The 22,052-nt window shown below is 46.9% G+C and overlaps 1 protein-coding gene across 1 annotated transcript in view; it reads right to left on the bottom strand.

Annotated features, from left to right (window-relative positions):
• ptpn23a (protein tyrosine phosphatase, non-receptor type 23, a) overlaps positions 1 to 22,052 on the bottom strand; it is a 66,684-nt gene that overhangs the window by 17,801 nt on the left and 26,831 nt on the right. The window contains exons 9-19 of the mRNA XM_055666128.1: positions 20,901 to 20,948; positions 20,260 to 20,316; positions 19,408 to 19,466; positions 18,527 to 18,606; positions 15,276 to 15,390; positions 11,559 to 11,624; positions 9,417 to 9,562; positions 6,631 to 6,927; positions 5,010 to 5,164; positions 1,400 to 1,551; positions 520 to 699 (exon numbers count right to left, since the gene is read on the bottom strand). Of these exons, the coding sequence (XP_055522103.1) occupies positions 520 to 699; positions 1,400 to 1,551; positions 5,010 to 5,164; positions 6,631 to 6,927; positions 9,417 to 9,562; positions 11,559 to 11,624; positions 15,276 to 15,390; positions 18,527 to 18,606; positions 19,408 to 19,466; positions 20,260 to 20,316; positions 20,901 to 20,948 (1,355 nt within the window). The remainder of the gene's footprint in view (positions 1 to 519; positions 700 to 1,399; positions 1,552 to 5,009; positions 5,165 to 6,630; positions 6,928 to 9,416; positions 9,563 to 11,558; positions 11,625 to 15,275; positions 15,391 to 18,526; positions 18,607 to 19,407; positions 19,467 to 20,259; positions 20,317 to 20,900; positions 20,949 to 22,052) is intronic.

Below are 22,052 nucleotides of genomic sequence, written 5' to 3'. Positions count from 1 at the left end.
TATGGTAGACAAAAATGCTGGAGAAACTCATCGGTTGAGGCAGCCTCTATGGAGCGAAGGAATAGGTGACGTTTCGGGTCGAGACCCTTCTTCGGACAGGTCGCGGGGTACTCCACACTCTAACAATGGCAGTCCTGTTTTTCCTACATTATGCACGTAATTCTCATATTCAATAAGGACACAGAGTGCTGGAGTAACTCAGTAACTCAGCATGGATAGGTGACGTTTCAGAGTGCTGGAGCAGCATCTATGGAGAACATGGATAGGTGACGTTTCACAGAGTGCTGGAGTAACTCAGCGGGTCAGGATGCATCTGTGGAGAACATGGATAGGTGAGACGTTTCACAGAGTGCTGGAATAACTCAGCGGGTCAGGCAGCATCTGTGGAGAGTAGGAATCAGGGAGGTTTCAGGGCGAGACCCTTCTTCAGACTCCTGTACCTCAACTAAACTGTACCTCGATACACGTGAGGACAATAAACAAAATTAAACTGTGAGAGAAACAGGAAATCATCCTTACTGCTCTAGCAGCGCTTGTCTTTGTTCCTCCTGCAATTTGCAAATGTCCTTCATTTTATCCAGCAGCTTTGTTACTTTGTTTTCCAGATCGGCGTAAAATTCCTTTCCTTCCTGAGACTTCTTCATCAGGTCTTCGTAAGCTTCAAATGAAGTCACAAGCATCTGGGTAGCATCATTCCACCTGTGAGGGAGGACAGTTCATGTTGGCTTGGGTATTAAACCTCTCAATAGAGCCACACACACACACACACACACACCAAAGGGTTTGGACACGCTAGAGGCAGGAAACGTGTTCCCGATGTTTGGGGGAGTCCACAACCAGGGGCCACACAGTTTAAGAATAAGGGGTAAGCCATTTAGAAGGAGATGAGGAGACACTTTTTCACCCAGAGAGCTGTGAGCGTGGAATTCTCTGCCATAGAAGGTGGAGGCCGGTTCTCTGGATGCTTTCAAGAGAGAGTTAGATAGAACTCTTAAAGATAGCGGAGTCAGGGGATATGGGGAGAAGGCAGGAACTGGGTACTGATTGGGGATGATCAGCCATGATCACATTGAATGGCGGTGCTGGCTTGAAGGGCTGAATGGCCTCCTCCTGCACCTATTGTCTATTGTCACACAAACCATGTGGTGTATAACTTTGTAAGTGAGCTCTTTGTGGCAACTACTTGCATACCTAGGGGAGAAGGCAGGAGAATGGGGTTAGGAGGGAGAGATAGATCAGCCATGATTGATGGGCAGAGTAGACTTGATGGGCCGAGTAGACTTGCTCCTATCACCCGTGACTGGGTGGGCAGAAGGGCATGTTTCCGCGCTGTACCTCTAAAGTCTAAAGTCCAAAGCATCTTAATGAGCATGGTACACCATCCCCAACAGATACTCACTTCTGCTCTGCTTCAGTGAGAGCTTTCCTGACAGCAGCATACTTGACATTGGCATCAGTCAGGGCCTTCAGGATGTTTTCTTGGGCAGCCAGGTTTTGGTCAATGTAAACTTTCAGCTGGTCGTATTTCTTCAGTTGTTCTTCAAACAGCTTCTGCAATGACATTGGTTTTCAACACCACGATACAGGCTGTCTTGGTTACACTGTCATGAATGTTAGAAACATAGACAATACGTGCAGGAGTCGCCAGGCCATTCGGCCCTTCGAGCCAGCACCGCCATCCAATGTGATCATGGCTGATCATCTCCAATCCAGTACCCCGTTCCTGCTTTCTCCCCATATCCCTTGATTCCGTTAGCCCTACGAACTAAATCTTAAGGGCCTGTCCCACTTACGCGACTTTTTCCGGTGAGTTGCCGGCACCCGTCATAGGTCGTTGCGGGTCTCCGAAAATGTTCAACGCGTTGAAAATCCAGCGGCGACCAGAACAAGGTACGACTCTTTGGGCGACTACTCACGACCGTACAGGCTTCACCCCGCGACGTGTGGCCTGTACGGTCGTGAGTCGTCTCCTCAGTCGCCCAAAGAGTCGTAGCGTCTTTCTGGTCGCCGCTGGATTTTCAACATGTTGAACATTTTCGGCGACCTATGACGGGTGCCGGCAGTCGCCGAAAAAGTCGCGTAAGTGGGACAGGGCTCATGACGCTCTCTTGAAAACGTTAATTGCCTTTCCCTCCATTTTCCAAATCATTACAAGACTATTTTTTTTTAGGATGAAAGGTCACCCATGCCTCCTCCCCAGAGATGCTGCCTGTCCCGCTGAGTTACTCCAGCATTTGTGTCTACCTTTGACTTAAATCAGCGTCTGCAGTTCGATCCTACATATTTTTTTTATACTCTGACTCTGTTGGGCCAAACATGGACTGCTGTAGATGAGGCGTCTTAAGGGCCTGTGTCCCACTTAGCGATTTTTTTCGGCGACTGCTGGCGTCATATCAGTGTCGCTAAAAGATTTTGAACATTTCACAATCCAGCGGGGACAAAAAAATGTTGCAACGCTTGAAAATACACCGCGCGCCGTCATGCCGAAATAATCAGCAAGTGGGACAGGCCCTTTAGTCGGCATGGGCGGTTGGGCCTCCAATCCTGTTTACATGCATTATAACCCAATAACTCCAAGTGTAACAGTGCAAAGTGATATATTCTGCATCTGACGGTTTTCTCTTTGCACTCCCTCCTGCGTTTGCTTGACTGTGTTGTTGAAGTTGAGAGCCCACAACAGGGTAGATGCCAAGAGGCGTTTGCTTTTCCATATGAAGAGTTGTGGAGAAGGGGCAAATAACGTCTTAGGATATTGGGTCAGCCATTTATCAGGGCGGCACAGTGGCGCAGCCTTACAGCGCCAGGAATCCGAGTTTGATCCTGACTACGGGTGCCATCTGTGTGGAGTTTGCACGCTCTTACGTGAGTTTACCCCAGGTGCTCCGATTTCCTCGCACATTCCAAAGGCGCTCAGGTGCGTAGGTTAATTGGCTTCTGTAAATTGTTATACGGTCATAAAGAATAGTAGAAGTAGGCCATTCAGCCCATCAAGTCTATTCCGCCATTCAACCGTGGCTGATCTATCTTTCCCTCCTATCCCTATTCTCCTGCCTTCTGCCCACAACCCCTGACTCCCGTACTGATCACCCAAGGGTCTCAACCCGAAACGTCGACCATTCCTTCTCTCCATAGATGCTGCCTCACCCGCTGAGTTACTCCAGCATTTTGTGTCTATCGTCGATTTTACCAGCATCTGCAGTTCTTTCTTCCACGGGATAAGCTGAAGGTTGTGGATCAGCTGTGATCTTGCCGATTGGCTTGAGGGGCCCCATGTAGGGTCCCACTTCAGTTTTAGAGTCTGAAGTTTCTCAAGGTTAATATTTGGGCCAGGCTGTGGATGTGAGGCATATTATGCTTCATGGAATAAGCAAAATCCAGTCAGGTGGTTAGTTTGGATTGTGGATGGCACGGTGGTGCAGCTGGTATAGCCACTGCCTCACAGCACCCGAGACTCGGGTTCCATCCAGACTATGGGTGTCGTCTATGTGGAGTTCGCATGTTCTCCCTGGGACCGCGTGGGTTTCCCCCGGTTTCCTCCTGCACCCCAAATACGTGCGGGGTTGTAGGTTCATTGGCAAAGATTAGATCTTTAAATGGGACTTCGCTGGCTTTGTTTTGCATTAAACATCATTCACGATATTCTGTATCTGTACATTGTAAACGGCTCGATTGTAATCACGTGTTGTCTTTCCGCTGACTGGTTAGCACGCAACAAAAGCTTTTCACTGTACCTCGGTACACTCAAACTCTGTATATTGGCCCTAGTGTACAAGGAGTGGATGAGGAAATGCATAGAAATATGCATCAGCACACCACAGAGTTTAGTTTAGTTTAGAGTTATGGTGCGGAAACAGGGCACATTAACACTATCCTACACACACACTAGGGACAATTTTTACATTTACCAAGCCAATTAACCTACAAACCTGCACGTCTTTGGAGTGTGGGAGGAAACCGAAGATCTCCGAGAAAACCCACGCAGGTCACGGGGAGAACGTGCAAACTCCGTACAGACAGCACCCGTAGTCGGGATGGAACCCGGGTCCCTGGCCCTCGATTCGCTGTAAGGCAGCAACTCTACCGCTGCGCCACCGTGACCGATGGTCGCCGCGACTCAGTGAACCAAAGCTGCTCCATATCTGCCAACTAAGCTCAAATGTTACTTCGGAACTGAATTAAGACCACTCTTTCAATCTATATGTCCCATATGCACAAATCCAGGATTATTGGTTGTAACAAAGATAGGCACAAAAAGTTAAAGTAACTGATCGGGTCAGACGGCATGTGCAGGAAAGAAGTGCAGATGCTGGTTTAAATGGAAGATAGACCCAAAATGTTGGAGTGACTCAGCTGGACAGGCAGCTGGGAAGAAGGAACGGGTGACGTTTCGAGTCGAGACCCTTCTTCAGACTGATAGGCACTTCGGGTCGAGACCCTTCTTCAGACAACGAGTTACTGTCCCACTGGGTCACTCCAGCTTTTAGAAACGTAGAAAATAGAAACATAGAAAATAGGTACAGGAGGAGGCTGTTCGGCCCTTCGAGCCAGCACTGCCATTCATTGTGATCATGGCTGATCGTCCCCAATCAATAACCCGTGCCTGCCTTCTCCCCTTATCCCTTGACTCCACTAGCCCCTATAGCTCTATCTAACTCTCTCTTAAATCCTTGGCCTCCACTGCCCTCTGTGGCAGGGAATTCCACAAATTCACAACTCTCTGGGTGAAAAAGTTTTTTCTCACCTCAGTCTTAAATGGGCTCCCCTTTATTCTAAGACTGTGTGGCCCCTGGTTCTGGATTTGCCCAACATTGGGAACATTTTTCCTGCATCGAGCTTGTCCAGTCCTTTTATAATTTTATATGTTTCGGTAAGATCTCCCCCTCATCCTTCTAAACTCAGAGTCTATCTTCGGTTCAAACCAGCATCTGCGGTTCCTTGCTCCATATTATTGTTTGCGAGACATCAGTGTGTGTGTGTGTGTGTGTGTGTGTGTACAGTTGCACACCAACCTTCATTTCTGAATGGTCTGTGGTTACTAGTGTTGTGGTGATGTCGTCCTTTTGAATGGCATCTCGGAGCTGCTGTAACAGTGTCGAGCGCTGGTCCCTCATCTCCTCACTCTTCAACAAGATTCGCTTCATGTTCTGCAGGATGGCCTTGTCCTCTAGAATACATGGAAGGAAAAAGTCACACACGTTTGGATTCTATACCCACGTAAACCTTTCAGTTGGGCCACATCTCTTCAGTTGTCCTTGCAACGTTGATTTTAACACCGTGATACAGGCTGTCTTGAATATTACTTGAGGGCCTGTCATAGAAACATAGAAAATAGGTGCAGGAGTGGGCCATTCGGCCCTTCGAGCCTGCACCGCCATTCGATATGATCATGGCTGATAATCCAACTCAGTATCCCATCCCTGCCTTCTCTCCATACCCCCTGATCCCTTTAGCCACAAGGGCCACATCTAACTCCCTCTTAAATATAGCCAATGAACTGTGGCCTCAACTACCTTCTGTGGCAGAGAATTCCACAGATTCACCACTCTCTGTGTGAAAAATGTTTTCCTCATCTCGGTCCTAAAAGATTTCCCCCTTATCCTTAAACTGTGACCCCTTGTTCTGGACTTCCCCAACATTGGGAACAATCTTCCTGCATCTAGCCTGTCCAACCTCTTAAGAATTTTGTACGTTTTTATAAGATTCCCTTTGTCCCCACCTACGCGATTTTTTTCGGCGACTTGCCGCGGCACCCATCAGTCGCAGCAGGTGGCCGAAAATTTTCAACATGTTGAAAATCCAGCAACGACCAGAAGAAGGTATGAATCATTTGAGCGACTACTTACAAGGTTAATTCCCGGGATGGCGGGACGGTCATATGCTGAGAGAATGGAACAGCTGGGCTTGTATACTCTGGAAGGTACACAAAAATGCTGGAGAAACTCAGCAGGTGCAGCAGCATCTATGGAGCGAAATAGGCAACATTTCGGGCCGAAACCCTTCTTCAGACTGGTTTTGGCCTGAAACGTTGCCTATTTCCTTCGATCCTGTGATGCTGCTGCACCCGCTGAGTTTCTCCAGCATTTTTGTCTACCTTCGATTTTCCAGCATCTGCAGTTCCTTCTTAAGCACTTTGTATACTTAGAAGGATGAGAGGAGATCTCATTAAAACATATAAGATTGTTAAGGGCTTGGACTCACTAGAGGCAGGAAACATGTTCCCGATGTTGGGGGAGTCCAGAACCAGGGGCCACAGTTTAAGAATAAGGGGTAGGCCATTTAGAACGGAGATGAGGAAACACTTTTTCTCACAGAGAGTGTTGAGTCTGTGGAATTCTCTGCCTCAAAGGGCAGTTGAGGCAGGTTCTCTGGATGCTTTCAAGAGAGAGCTAGATAGGGCTCTTAAATATAGCGGAGTCAGGGGATATGGGGAGAAGGCAGGAACGGGGTACTGATTGGGGACGATCAGCCATGATCACATTGAATGGCGATGCTGGCTCGAAGGGCCGAATGGCCTACTCCTGCACCTATTGCCTATTGATGGGAGTAGACTGGATGGGCCGAAAGGCCTAACTCTGCTCCTACCGCTTATGAACTTGTACACCACAAGAGATAGAAAGCATAGCTTGGTACCATCGGTGACGGTGGGGGTTGGAAGGGCAGCGCGGAGGTCATCCAAGGGTCCGCTCAGCAGCCGCAAGTTGCTGATGTGCAGATTCATCGCCTTGTGCAGCTCAGTGTTGGTGAAGCTGGCCTTCTCGTGGACCTCCATGTACTTGAGCCACTCCTTGCTGAGGGCCGACGTCCCGCTGGGCTGGCACGGCTTGCCAGTCACCTCGTGGCATTTCTTCTCCATCGATTCATCCTCATCCATCAGCTCCTTCAACTCTCTCAACGATGCTTCCACGTCCGTGTACAGCCCGGACAGAACTGAAAAGCAAGGGCAAAAAAATCCCATTAACTCGATAACTAGAGCAATTCGAGGTAGACAAAAATGCTGGAGGAACTCAGCGGGTGAGGAAGCACTTTTTCCTCACAGAGAGTGGCGAGTCTGTGGAATTCTCTCCCTCAGAGGGCGGTGGAGGCAGGTTCTCTGGATGCTTTCAAGAGGGAGTAGATAGGGCTCTTAAAAATAGCGGAGTCAGGGGGTATGGGGAGAAGGCAGGAATGGGGTACTGATTGGGGATGATCAGCCATGATCACATTGAATGGTGGTGCTGGCTCGATGGGCCAAATGGCCTACTCCTGCACCTATTGTCTATTGTCCTCACTGGTCACGGACGTTGCCCGGCCTTAAATACCCGCTCAGGTAAAAATCCCGTGACTTGGCGCCTCCCACACCGAGACGCCTCCCTTCAGAGCCAAGGGTTGGTTGTGCCCGTGGCTTGCCACCAGGTGCCGCCACACGAACCCCCCCCCCCCAGAACCAGAGGTTCCGAACCAGAACACGTCGATACGTCAATTGAAGGGAGAGGGGGAAGATGTAACAGGAACGAGCTGCCAGAGGAAGTAGTCAAGGCAGATACGACAATAACATTCATAAGACATTTGGACAGAAACATGGGTAGGAATGGGTTGGAGGGATGTGGGGCAAATGCGTCCGACTTCGATGGGGCAGCTTGATCGACCATGGAAGTGTTGGTCTGTTTCTGTGCTCTGTGACTTGATCAAGAGATGGTGTCCTATTTTCAATGCAATAAACTATAACACACTGAAAGGGTCACAGGTTGAAAGAACAGTACGAGTTGGTCATTTTCAGCGAGTATATACATGTGTAAAAGCAACCCACAAGTTACCAACAGCAGACAATAGGTGAAGGAGTAGACGCTTCGGCCCTTCGAGCCAGCACCGCCATTCAATGTGATCATGGCTGATCATCCACAATCAGTACCCCGTTCCTGCCTTCTCCCCATATCCCCTGCCTCCGCTATCTTTAAGAGCCCTATCTAGCTCTCTCTTGAAAGTATCCAGAGACCCGGCCTCCACCGCACTCTGAGGCAGGGAATACAACAGACACACAACTCTCTGTGTGAAAAAGTGTTTCCTCATAGAAACATAGAAATTAGGTGCAGGAGTAGGCCTTTCGGCCCTTCGAGCCTGCACCGCCATTCAATATGATCATGACTGATCATCCAACTCAGTATCCCATACCTGCCTTCTCTCCATACCCTCTGATCCCCTTAGCCACAAGGGCCACATCTAACTCCCTCATCTCCGTTCTAAATGGCTTACTCCTTATTCTTAAACTGTGGCCCCTGGTTCTGGACTCCCCCAACATCAGGAACATGTTTCCTGCCTCTAGCGTGTCCAAACCCTTAATAATCTTATATGTTTCAATGAGCATCCTTCTAAACTCCAGAGTGTACAAGCCCAGCCGCTCCATTCTCTCAGCGTGACTATTGTGGCTCCTTTTTACTCACGGGAGCTGATGTTTTCTATTTTACCCACGTGTATGGGCTTTTGTCTTTAGGGAAAAAAACATACAAAAGGAAAAGATTGCGTAAAACCATCGCACAACATTTCCCAAATAGTGAAAGGCCTGGATAGAGTGGATGTGGAGAGGATGTTTCCACTGGTGGGAGAGTCTAGGACCAGAGGGCACAGAAGCCTCAGAATTAAAGGGCGTTCCTTCAGGAAGGAGATGAGGGTGGTGAATCTGTGGAATTCATTGCCACTGGCGGCAGTGGAGGCCGCAAGTCAGTGGATATATTTAAGGCAGAGATAAATAGATTCTAGATTAGTGCGGGTATCAGGGGTTATGGTGGGAAGGCAGGAAAATGGGGTTAGGAGGGAGAGGTAGATCAGCCATGATTGAATGGCAGAGAAGACTTCACTGGGTCAAATGCCCTAATTCTGCTCCTATCATTTATGAATATGAAAATGAAAACTCAGGACACAATTTACATAGAATAGACAGTAGGTGCAGGAGTAGAGGCCATTCGGCCCTTCGAGCCAGCACCGCCATTCAATGTGATCATGGCTGATCATCCACAATCAGTACCCCGTTCCTGCCTTCTCCCCATATCCCTTGATTCCGTTAGCCCTAAGAGCTAAATCTAACCCTCTTGAAAACATCCAGTGAATTGGCCTCCACTGCCTTCTGTGGCAGCGAATTCCACAGATTCACAACTCTCTGGGTGAAAAAGTTTTTCCTCATCTCAGTCCAAAACGGCCCAGCCCTTATTCTTAAACTGTGTGGCCCCTGGTTCTGGACTCCCCCAACATGGGGAACATTTTTTCCTGCATCGAGCCTGTCCAATCTCTTAACAATTGTATATGTCTCTATAAGATTTCCCTCTCATCCTTCTAAATTCCAGCGAATACCAGCCCAGTCGACCCATTCTTTCACCAAATACGTGGAGGTTGACAAACTCTTGTCCAGCATTCTAGCGGGAGTTTACATCTGCACACGGACGTACTTTGCATGGATTGAACCAAACTCTTCACTGTGTCGGGACGCACACTCAGAGCAGCACACTTCTCCATCAGGACCGGGGGTATATGATTGAACATGTCCAGGTTGTCCATCGAGTCTGGGTCAATCCTCAAAGAATCCATGAATTGCCTGTTATCAGAGGACACGAAACAAACCAGATTACAATGTGCGGGATATTGGTAAATCCACCCTCCCAATAGACAATAGACAATAGGTGCAGGAGTAGGCCATTTGGCCCTGGGAGCCAGCACCGCCATTCAATGCGATCATGGCTGATCATCCCCAATCAGTTCCCCGTTCCTGCCTTCTCCCCATATCCCCTGACTCCGCTATCTTTATCTAACTCTCTCATGAAAGTATCCAGAGAACCTGCCTCCACCGCTCACAGAGAATTCCACAGACTCACAACTCTCTGTGTGAAAAAGTGTTTCCTCGTCTCCGTTCTAAATTGCTTACTCCTTATTCTTAAACTGTGGCCCCTGGTTCTGGACTCCCCCAACATCGGGAACATGTTTCCTGCCTCTAGCGTGTCCAAGCCCTTAACAATCTTATATGTTTCAATGTTTCAAATATGTTTCAACAAAATTAGTGCGTGCGGGATATTCGTAAATCCACCCTCCCCTTTAAACAGGGTAGACAAAAAAGCTGGAGAAGCTCAGCGGGTGAGGCAGCATCTGTGGAGCGAGGGGAATAGGCGACGTTTCCCCCCGCTCCATAGTTGCGGCTGCAGTAGCCATTTAGCTTAACTCGCCATGATCGCAATGAATGGCGGTGCTGGCTCGAGGGCCGAATGGCCTCCTCCTGCTCCTATTTTCTATGTTTCTATTTTCCATGTAACTCGGTATGGTATAACTATAACCAGTTTGTTTTAAATTTTAGGGAGACAAAAATGCTGGAGAAACTCAGCAGGTGAGGCAGCATCTATGGAGCGAAGGAAATAGGTGACGTTTTGGGTCGAGACCTTCTTCAGACTGATGTGAGGGTGGGGGGACCCCCACATTAGTCTGAAGAAGGGTCTCGACCCAAAACGTCACCGATTCCTTTGAGTCTGAAGAAGCGTCTCAACCCTATTCCTTCTCTCCATAGAGGCTGCCTCACCCACAGAGTTTCTCCAGCATTTTTGTCTACCTTCGATTTTCCAGCATCTGCAGTTCCTTCTTTAACTTTTAAATTTTATCTGCCTGTAATTATGTGGGTGGTAGTCGGAGTCCCGTTTGCTGCTGGGATTCTTGTGCAGATGCCCTAGTAGTTGTTAGTTTTAGTTTGAAGAAGCATGGGGGAGAGGTCACAGCTTTGGGCCATGCACGAGTTCCACCATGCTCGAGTTTGACTACGAGCAAGATCAAAATGTACTTAAACAAGAAGAAGTTTGGATGAATATCTGACTGTTTTTACTACTACAACAAAGAAACTATCAATCAAGAGACTGTGTTTGGAAGATTTAACTTTTGACGGCATTGAATGTCTCGTGGAGAGAGACACACTTTTTCTCAAGAGAGTTGTGAGTCTGTGGAATTCTCTGCCTCAGAGGGCAGTGGAGGCAGGTTCTCTGGATGCTTTCAAGAGAGAGCTAGATCGGGCTCTTAAAGATAGCGGGGTCAGGGGATATGGGGAGGAGGCAGGAACGGGGTACTGATTAGGGATGATCAGCCATGATCACATTGAATGGCGGTGCTGGCTCCGGGATGGGAGTGGGAGATTGCAACCTTCACGTGGCCCGCCTTGTTTCGACGAATGCAATCGTGCTGGGTTCAAATCAGATCATATAGAACAAGTTGTCCGATAACCTTAGGCTGTGCATGCCATACGCAAGAAGAGGAACCCTATTCTACACCCACTAGGCACGATTTTTGCATTTACACCAAGCCAATTAATCTACAAACCTGTACGTCTTTGGGGTGTGGGAGGAAACCGAAGATCTCGGAGAAAACCCATGCAGGTCACTGGGAGAACGTGCAAACTCCGTACAGACAGCACCCGTAGTCGGGATGGAACCCAGATCTCTGGTGCTGTGAGGCAGCAACTCTACCGCTGTGCCACCGTAATGCCCATTAACACCAATAGTACAAAGATTTGTGGAATTATTGCTAAACAGGTAAATATATCAATTTGTTACAATACCTACTCTAAGACTTCATTTTTGGCGTCTGTTTTATCCACGACTTCCCGTAGTAATTTAGCTTTTTCTTCACTGGAAAACAAAAGGAGAAAAAAACATAAAAGCATGGATTACAATCACTAAGATATATTAAAATACTTGTGCAATGCAACGCAGTGTAAAATAAAATGGCGCCAAATGCAAGAAAGGAATTCATTGCCATAGACGGCTGTGGAGGCAGTGGAGGTTGACATTCTGGGTGTCGGGGGTTATGGGAAGAAGGCAGGAGAATGGAGTTGAGAGGGAGAGATTGAATGGCGGGGTAGACTTGATGGGCCAAATGGGCTAACGCTGTTATGACTTGAATTAATGAAGAAAATAATCTGGAAATACCTCATATTCAATTTTTTCTTGCTAAAAAAATGTTGACTTTTGATGAAATGTTAGTAATGTGAATGCAACAGTTAGTCAAGGCGTCAAGAGAGTTTTATTGTCATGTGTCGCAGATAAGAATGAAATTCTTGCTTGCTGCAGCACAACAGAATATGTAAACATAACACAGAACAGCAGATGTAAAGTTTAGTGTATATAACATAACCATATATGGTTACTAGACCAAGTGCAGACCCGTTGGGTCTGCTCCCCCAACGTAGCCATTCCCTACCCGTAGCCCCCACGGGAGACGTGGTCCTCCAACTGAAGCGGCTCAGAAATCAGCAGTGCGGCTGGTTTTAAATGGCGTCTTTGAGGTGAGATGCAGGCGCCAGCAGCCGTTATGTCACTGGCCAGCGGGAGGCGACAAAATGTGTGGGGAGGGGACGGGGACGGGGGACGGGGACGAGAAGGATTTTATTAAAAAATTGTACATAAACACGACCAAATTTAATGAGGAGTGGATACTTGGAATTAAAAGTGAAATCTCTACCGAAATGGAAAAAATCAGGGCGTTTGTGGGTCGGGTGTTGGCGTAGCAACGAATCAAAGGCTGGCAGCCACAAGTCAGAAACACACACAGCCACACAAACACAGAGTTTTAAATATAGATAGATATATTATGGTTATATATATATATATACACACACACAATAGATAAAGTGCAATAGTAATAATAGATTGTTATTGTTCAGAGTTTGTTTGATGTTGTGTTTAATAGCCTGATGGCTGTGGGGAAGTAGCTGTTCCGGAACCTGGATGTTCCAGATTTCAGGCTCCTGTACTTTCTTCCCAATGGCAATGGAGAGATGAGTGTGTGGCCAGGATGGTGTGGGTCTTTGATGATGTTGGCAGCCTTTTTAAGGCAGCGACTGCGATAAATCCCTTCGATGGTGGGGAGGTCAGAGCCAGTGATGGACTGGGCAGTGGTCACAACATTCTGCATTATTTTCCGCTCCTGGACATTCTCTGACAATTTCAACACCAAGGGCCAATTGAATCCAAATTAAGACAAAATAAATGTCACACTTGGTATCTTCAAAGAGAGCAAATCAAGGGCAGCCGACTCATCAAAAGCACAGACAGCTGTGGAGGCCAGGTTATGGGGCATTTTTAAGGCGGACATTGACAGATACATGATTGGTAATGGTGTCAAGGGTTGTGGGGAGAATGCAGGAGATTGGCAGGGAATGAGAGGGAAAGATAGATCAGCCATGATTGAATGGCAGAGGAGACTAGATGGGCCAAGCATTGCATTTCATTTGGGCTTTCACTGTTTTTCTTTGTAATGAGCTTTTTGTGACATTAGACTCTGTCACCACTGAAACCAAGGTACATAATTCACTTTAATTCTTAGTGTAGGAACTGCAGATGCTGGTTCACACCGAAGATAAGACATAAAGCGCTGGAGTAACTCAGCGGGACAGGCGGCATCTCTGGGCGGAAGGAATGGGTGAAGTTTCGGGTCGAGACCCTTCTTCAGACTGAGAGGGTGTTGCGGGGCTCTTGTTGGACAGAGGAGGAGCACTTCTTCAATGTAGGCATGCCTTGAGGAGATTTCGCAGTGGAGCAGATGAAATGTGTAGGAAGGATCTACAGATGCTGGTTTACATCGAAGATAGACACAAAATGCTGGAGTAACTCAGCGGGACAGGCAGCATCTCCCCCTCTCTCTCCCCCGACTCTCAATCTTCCATTATTATCATTATTTTAACTGCCTGAAGTTTCTCGTGCCCTTGATTTCGGACTCAAAATGGACAAGTGGTAATATTTACAGTGCCCTCTAAATTTTATTTGCCTCTGTACTCCAATGATTTGTTAGGGTTAAACAATTGTCAGAGAGTATTTTATACATTTGGTTTCATGTAGAAATTATTTGCCCTCCCATTTCAAGGCACCATAATGTTTGGGGGACAGCAATGTAGTCATGTTTTGTATTTTGTTATATATCTTTTGCATGCATCGACTGCTTGAAGTCTGCGATTCATGGACATCACCAGTTGCTGGGTGTTTTCACTGGTTATGCTCTGCCAGGCCTGTATTGCAGCCATCTTTAGTAGGTATGTTGCAAAACCTACCTGAATCGTCGCTGAGAATCTGCCCCAGCCCGTGTGTGCGATTTTGGCGCTGTTTAGAGGGGGCGGGTTTAAAACGCGATTTTTACTAGGCTGTTCCAATTGAAGAGTTCAGCCTAGTAAATTACGAAAAATCGCTGAAAGACCCCGTCGCAAAAGGTATTATTAGTTTTCAGGGAATACCAGTTATAATGTTTAAAAAATCACTCTCTCAAACCCGCGACTCTCTCGCAGCCCCAAGGTTTTGTAAGCAAACATTAAAGTAGTCATTAAAAGAGGCTTCTTATTGTACAAAGTTTACTATAGCGAGTATCCTTTTTATTGCAGTATTTTTGCATTTGAGGGCACGATCCTGCTGTGAACGTTCTAAACCAGCGCTGCTAGAAAGCTGATTTAAAATGGACTTTAATTTACATCACCCTATAAATTGATGTTGCTGGGTGTCTTCTCTGGTGATGATCTGCCAGGCGTGTATTGCAGCCATCTTTAGCTTATGCTTGTTTTGGGGGCTAGTCCCCTTCAGTTTTCACTTCAGCATATAAAAGGCATGCTCAGTTGAGTTCAGATCGGGTGATTGACTTGCCCACTCAAGAATTGACCGTTTTTTAGCTTTGAAAAACTTTGTTGCTTCAGCAGTATGTTTGGGATCATTGTCTTGCTGTAGAATGAACTGCCGGCCAATGAGTTTTGAGGCATTTGTTTGAACTTGAGCAGATAGGATGTGTCTACACTTCAGAATTCATTATGCCACTCAGGAATTGACCATTTTTTAGCGTTGTGCACTTTAACCACATGTGGGGTTTTTTCTAATACAAATCTCAAATTGTGGAGAACAGAGGCAAATAAATAATTGATGGGTCTTTGTCCCAAACATTATGGAGGGCAGTGTATACCATCGGACATGCCATTCTGATTCAGACATTTGCTGTTCCTTCTTTGGTGAGAGTCAGAATCCTGCAACGCATATTTAAGTATCCACTGTTTAAGAAGGAACTGCAGATGCTGGAAAATCGAGGGTAGACAAAAATGCTGGAGAAAATCAGCGGGTGCAGCAGCATCAAAGGAGCGAAGGAAATAGGCAACGTTTGCCTATTACCAAACGTTGCCTATTCCCTTCACTCCACAGATGCTGCTGCACCCGCTGAGTTTCTCCAGCATTTTTTGTGTACCTTTAAGTATCCACTGCTGAATGTACTGCAGCACAGTTCTGCAAGGAGGTTTCAAGCCTCAGGCTCACCTGTACAGAGACGAGGCCTCATGAGCTTCCATTGGCACCAACTTTGTAAAGATGTCAGGACCAGTCACGTTTGGGTCAGTTGGGTTGACAGGGAGGGCTTTTACCAACGACGCTCCTGGTAAAAAATACACGCCCACAAGATTTAAAACATCCCAAATTTATTTCCAAAAGACGTACAGGTTTGTAGGGCACGTAGTTTAGTTTAGAGATACAGCGCGGAAACAGGCCCTTCGGCCCACCGAGTCCCCACCAACCAACGATCCCCACACACTAACCTATCCTACACACACTAGGGACAATTTACACTTATACCAAGCCAATTAACCTACAAACCTGCACGTCTGGGCTGAAAGATGGCAGATGGAGTTTAATGCTGATAAGTGTGAGGTGCTACATCTTGGCAGGACAAATCAATATAGGACGTACATGGTAAATGGTAGGGAATTGAAGAATGCAGGTGAACAGAGGGATCTGGGAATGACTGTGCACAGTTCCCTGAAAGTGGAATCGCATGTAGATAGGGTGGTAAAGAAAGCTTTTGGTGTGCTGGCCTTTATAAATCAGAGCATTGAGTATAGAAGTTGGGATGTAATGTTAAAATTGTACAAGGCATTGGTGAGGCCAATTCTGGAGTATGGTGTACAATTTTGGTCGCCTAATTATAGGAAGGATGTCAACAAAATAGAGAGAGTACAGAGGAGATTTACTAGAATGTTGCCTGGGTTTCAGCAACTAAGTTACAGAGAAAGGTTGAACAAGTTAGGGCTTTATTCTTTGGAGCGCAGAAGGTTAAGGGGGGACTTGATAGAGGTGTTTAAAATGATGAGAGGGATAGACAGAGTTGACGTGGATAAGCTTTTCCCACTGAGAGTAGGGAAGATGCAAACAAGGGGACATGACTTGAGAATTAAGGGACAGAAGTTTAGGGGTAACATGAGGGGGAACTTCTTTACTCAGAGAGTGGTGGCTGTGTGGAATGAGCTTCCAGTGAAGGTGGTGGAGGCAGGTTCGTTTTTATCATTTAAAAATAAATTGGATAGTTATATGGACGGGAAAGGAATGGAGGGTTATGGTCTAAGCGCAGGTAGATGGGACTAGGGGAGAATACGTGTTCGGCACGGACTAGAAGGGCCGAGATGGCCTGTTTCCGTGCTGTCATTGTTACATGGTTATATGGTCTTTGGAGTGTGGGAGGAAATCTGAGATCACTAGACAATAGGTGCAGGAGTAGGCCATTCGGCCCTTCGAGCCAGCACCGCCATTCAATGTGATCATGGCTGATCATCCCCAATCAGTACCCCGTTCCTGACTTCTCCCCATATCCCCTGACTCCGCTATCTTTAAGAGCCCTATCGAGCTCTCTCTTGAAAGTATCCAGAGAACCAGCCTCTGAGGCAGAGAACTCCACAGACTCACAACTCTCTGTGAAAAAAAGTGTTTCCTCATCTCCGTTCTAAGTAGCTTACCCCTTATTCTTAAACTGTGTGGCCCCTGGTTCTGGACTCCCCAACATCGGGAACATGTTTCCTGCCTCTAGCGTGTCCAAACAATTAATAATTTTATATGTTTCAATAGGATTTCCTCTCATCCTTCTAAACTCCAGAGTATACAAGCCCAGCCGCTCCATTCTCGCAGCATATGACAGTCCCGCCATCCCGGAGAAAACTCACGCAGGTCATGGGGAGAACATAAAAACTCCGTACAGACAGCACCTGTAGTCAGGGTGGAACCCGGGTCTTTGGCGCTGCAAACGCTGCAAGGCAGCAACTCTACCGCTGCTCCACTGTGCTGCCTTTAATTGGCTTGGTATAATTGTAAATTGACCCTAGTGTGTGTAGGACAGTGTAAGTGTGTGGGGATCGCTGTTCGGAGTGGACTCGGTGGGCCGAAGGGCCCGTTTCCGCGCAGGATCTCTACTCTAAACTAAAGTGAACGACAGCTAAAGAACAAACATGTTTGGGCGTTTACTGTCTTACTTTGCAGTGGAGTTTTGTGTGACATTAGACTCTGCGGTCACATTGAAACCAAACCACATGATTCGCTTTCATTCTTGCCCGGATAGCTGATCTCAGTCGCGTTAAAACACAATGTCTTTCGTTCCCTCTTTCAATCTTCCATGTTACCAGCTCTTTTAACCACCTGAAGACTCTCGTGCCCTCGATTCCTAACTCAAAAAGGACAATGATATAGCCATACCGTCGCCAAGTCACATTCCATTCTGATAATCCTAGTCTTCCAACCTACCTCATTGCAGCCCCTGCACTTTTTCTCTGTAACAGTAATGCTATAACGCTGTAACACTATATTCTGCATTCTGGTATCTTTCCCTTTGCATCGCCTGTTGTACCCGCGTGTGAGTTGACTGTATTCATGTATAGTATTATCTACTTTGACTGTATAGCACAGGATCAAGGTGTTTCCACTGTATCTCGGTTCACATGACAATAATAAAACACAGGTAGAGTTGCTGCCTCACAGCGCCGGAGACCCGGGTTCGATCCCGACTACACGTGCTGTCTGTGCGGAGTTTGAACGTTCTCCCCGTGACCTGCGTGGGATTTATCCGGGATCTTCGGTTTCCTCCCACACTCCAAAGACGTGCAGGTTTATAGGTTAATTCGTTTGGTATAAGTAAATCAAGGGATTCCCAAGGGGTAAATTTGTTGATTCTGGATTTGTACATATTTTTTCTCATTGACAGACTGGGTTTGGTTCTGGTTATACCGGTATCTGCTCATCATTAAAGCCCTGTCCCATGGTGCGAGTTCATTCCAAGAGTCATTCCATTCCATTCAAGTCACACGCGGGTATAACAGGCGATGCAAAGGGAAAGATACCAGAATGCAGAATATAGTGTTACAGCATTATAGCATTACAGTTACAGAGAAAAAGTGCAAGGGCTGCAATGAGGTAGGTTGGAAGACTGGGATTAAGTAGGTAAGTAAATCTCCGAGTTCAAATCCGGGCAAACTCGGGAGAGCTCTTGGAATGAACTTGTACCGTGGGACAGGGCTATTAGTTGTTCATAAATAAGTGAATTAACATAGTTATGTGCTACTAAAGTTGCCAGGAGTGAACGGGACGAAAAAGGTTGGGAACCCCTGGTGTAAATAGTCCGGAGGGTGCAGGAGAGTGCGTGTGTGTGCGGGGTGATCGCTGGTTGGTGCGGACCTCGTGGGCCCAAAGGTCTGTTTCCGCGCTGTATCTCTAAACTAAACCTCAAATATTCAGCATAATCTAAAAAAACTTGCCTTTCACAGATGTGAGTGAATCAATGGGTGGTACAGTCTCGTGGTAGACAAAGTCATTATCCTTCTTGGCTGCTGTGTATCTAAGCAGAGAAACGGTGATCAAATGTGGAGGATATTACTCACCTTTTTTTCCCCCCCCCCCCCCCCCTCCCCCTCCCCCTTCCTCCCCATCCCCCCAACAGTAGAATGTGTGAAGTGTGACGGTAACACAATATCGGTGATGGAAACCAAGGAACTACGGACGCTGGTTTACACAAAGGGACAAAAAATGCTGGAGTAACTCAGCGGGTCAGGCAGCATCTGTGGAGAACATGGATAGGTGACGTTTCACAGAGTGCCGGAGTAACTCAGCGGGTCAGGCAGCATCTGTGGAGAACATGGATAGGTGACGTTTCACAGAGTGCTGGAGTAACTCAGCGGGTCAGGCAGCATCTGTGGAGAACATGGATAGGTGACGTTTCACAGAGTGCTGGAGTAACTCAGCTGGTCAGGCAGCATCTGTGGAGAACATGGATAGGTGACGTGTCACAGAGTGCTGGAGTAACTCAGCGGGTCAGGCAGCATCTGTGGAGAACATGGATAGGTGATGTTTTGGATCAGGACCCTACAGCAGATGGAACCCAAAACGTCACCTATCCATGTTCTCCACAGATGCTGCCTGACCCGCTGAGTTACTCCAGCACTCAGTGAAACGTCACCTATCCATGTTCTCCACAGATGCTGACTGACCCGCTGAGTTACTCCAGCACTCTGTGAAACGTCACCTATCCATGTTCTCCACAGATGCTGACTGACCCACTGAGTTACTCCTGCACTCTGTGTCTATCTTTGGTGTAAACCAGCATCTGCAGTTCCTTCCTTGGTACACATTGGTGACTTACTTTCCCCCAATGACATCCATGGTAAAACGCAGTGCCTCTTGTACAGTCTCTGGTTGCCCCTAAAACAGAGGGAGATTCTCAGTCTACCTTTATAATACAGGTAAAACAAACAACAACCTCCCCCCCCCCCCATCCACCAACACTCAGCCCATTTACAAAAGTAATTTCAGACGGATCAGAATCGAATCAGAATTCAGTCGAATCAGAATCCTATAGGGATGTGGGAGGAAACCGGAGCACAGTTAACTATAGGAGCAGGAGGTCCTTCTGCAGTTGTACAGGGCCCTAGTGAGACCACACCTGGAGAATTGTGTGCAGTTTTGGTCCCCTAATTTGAGGAAGGAATTCTTGCTATTGAGGGAAGTTTTAGCGTAGGTTTACAAGGTTAATTCCCGGGATGGCGGGACTGTCACATGCTAAGAGAATGGAGCGGCTGGGCTTGTACACTCTGGAGTTTAGAAGGATGAGAGGGGATCTTATTGAAACATATAAAGCAGCTGTTCCACTTGGGCAACCTGATTGGCAAGTTTAGAAGAGTTGGATCGATTGTAATAATGAATAGTCTTTCCACTGACTGGTTAGCATGCAACAAAAGCTTTTTAGTGTACCTCGGCACACGTGACAATAAACTGATCTCGAACTTGAAGCTGCCACATGGAAGTCCACTGCAGATCATGGACAGTGCGGAAATAGACCCTTCGACCCACCTTGACCATGCAGGCCAACTTGGCTTTTGCTAGCTAGGCTGGTCGTATTAGCTTGTATTTGGGACAGAGATCTCCAAATATTTCCTATCCCTTTTCTGCAATCAATTGGCTTACAAAGTCGCCTTCCAATAAAGCAGAACCTTACCTTTGCATACTTGATTGCTTCGTTCAACTTGTCGAATGAACTTTGAAAGTAAGCAAGCTGCAACAACAGAACAGGAATCAATCTGAAATGTCCCCCCCAAGCAGATGAGACAATCACAAGGTTAATTCCCGGGATGGCGGGACTGTCATATGCTGAGAGAATGGAGCGGCTGGGCTTGTATACTCTGGAGTTTAGAAGGATGAGAGGATATCTTATTGAAACATATAAGATTATTACGGGTTTGGACATACTAGAGGCAGGAAACATGTTCCCGATGTTGGGGGAGTCCAGAACCAGGGGCCACCATTTAAGAATAAGAGGTAAGCCATTTAGAACGGAGACGAGGAAACACTTTTTCACACGGAGAGTTGCGAGTCTGTGGAATTCTCTGCCTCAGAGGCCGTTCTCTGGATGCTTTCAAGAGAGAGCTAGATAGGGCTCTTAAAGATAGCGGAGTCAGGGGATATGGGGAGAAGGCAGGAACGGGGTGCTGATCAGACATGATCACATTGAATGGCGGTGCTGGCTCGAAGGGCCGATTGGCCTACTCCTGCACCTATTGTCTATTGTAATTTTAATTCATATTCCGATCCACATCACAAATCCAGAAGGGGAAAACGATGGTGAATATTTCCACTCACCCTCTCTCCATATTTCTGTTGCTCCTCGGATTGTTTGCCCATATGTAGCTGTAATAAAGCACAATAAGTCTTCAGAAAAGCACGTCACGCAAGAATGGTCTAGTGACTGGGAATAGGAAAGAATTATCAGGGATTTCTCAAAGCATAAAATTACATGGGCAAGTTGAGCCGAAGGGCCCTCATCTGTGAGGGACAGGGAGGGAATAGAAATATAGAAACATAGAAAATAGATGCAGGAGTAGGCCATTCAGCCCTTCGAGCCTACACCGCCATTCGATATGATCATGGCTGATCATCCAACTCAGTATCCTGTACCTGCCTTCTCTCCATACCCGCTGATCCCTTTAGCCACAAGGGGCACATCTAACTCCCTCTTAAATATAGCCAATGAACTGTGGCCTCAACTACCTTCTGTGGCAGAGAATTCCACAGATTCACCACTCTCTGTGTGAAAAATGATTTCCTCATCTCGGTCCTAAAAGACTTCCCCCTTGTCCTTAAACTGTGACCCCTTGTTCTGGACTTCCCCAACACCGGGAACAATCTTCCTGCATCTAGTCTGTCCAACCCCTTAAGAATTTTGTTAGTTTCTATAAGATCCCCCCTCAATCTTCTAGATTCTAGCGAGTACAAGCCGAGTCTATCCAGTCTTTCTTCATATGAAAGTCCTGACATCCCAGGAATCAGTCTGGTGAACTTTCTCTGTACTCCCTCTATGGCAAGAATGTCTTTCCTCAGATTAGGAGACCAAAACTGTACGCAATACTCCAGGTGTGGTCTCACCAAGACCCTGTACAACTGCAGTAGAACCTCCCTGCTCTTATACTCAAATCCTTTTGCTATGCTATATATACTTGAAATTAGAGAAATAAACAGGGTTAGGTTAGGTAAGGGGGAGGTACAGCGAGACCTGGGTGGCCTTGTACATCGGTCACTGAAAGTTGGCGTGCAGGTACAGCAGGCAGTGAAGAAAGCTAATGGAATGCTGCCCTTCATAACAAGAGGATTTCAATATAGGAGTAAAGAGGTTCTTCTGCAGTTGTATAGGGCTCTGGTGAGACCACATCTGGAGTATTGTGTACAGTTTTGGTCTCCTAATTTGAGGAAGGACATCCTTGTGATTGAGGCAGTGCAGCGTAGGTTCACGAGATT

The sequence above is a fragment of the Leucoraja erinacea genome, unplaced genomic scaffold, assembly GCF_028641065.1.
Source record: "Leucoraja erinacea ecotype New England unplaced genomic scaffold, Leri_hhj_1 Leri_195S, whole genome shotgun sequence".
Taxonomy (NCBI): domain Eukaryota; kingdom Metazoa; phylum Chordata; class Chondrichthyes; order Rajiformes; family Rajidae; genus Leucoraja; species Leucoraja erinaceus.
This window is presented reverse-complemented; position numbering and strand designations above follow the sequence as displayed.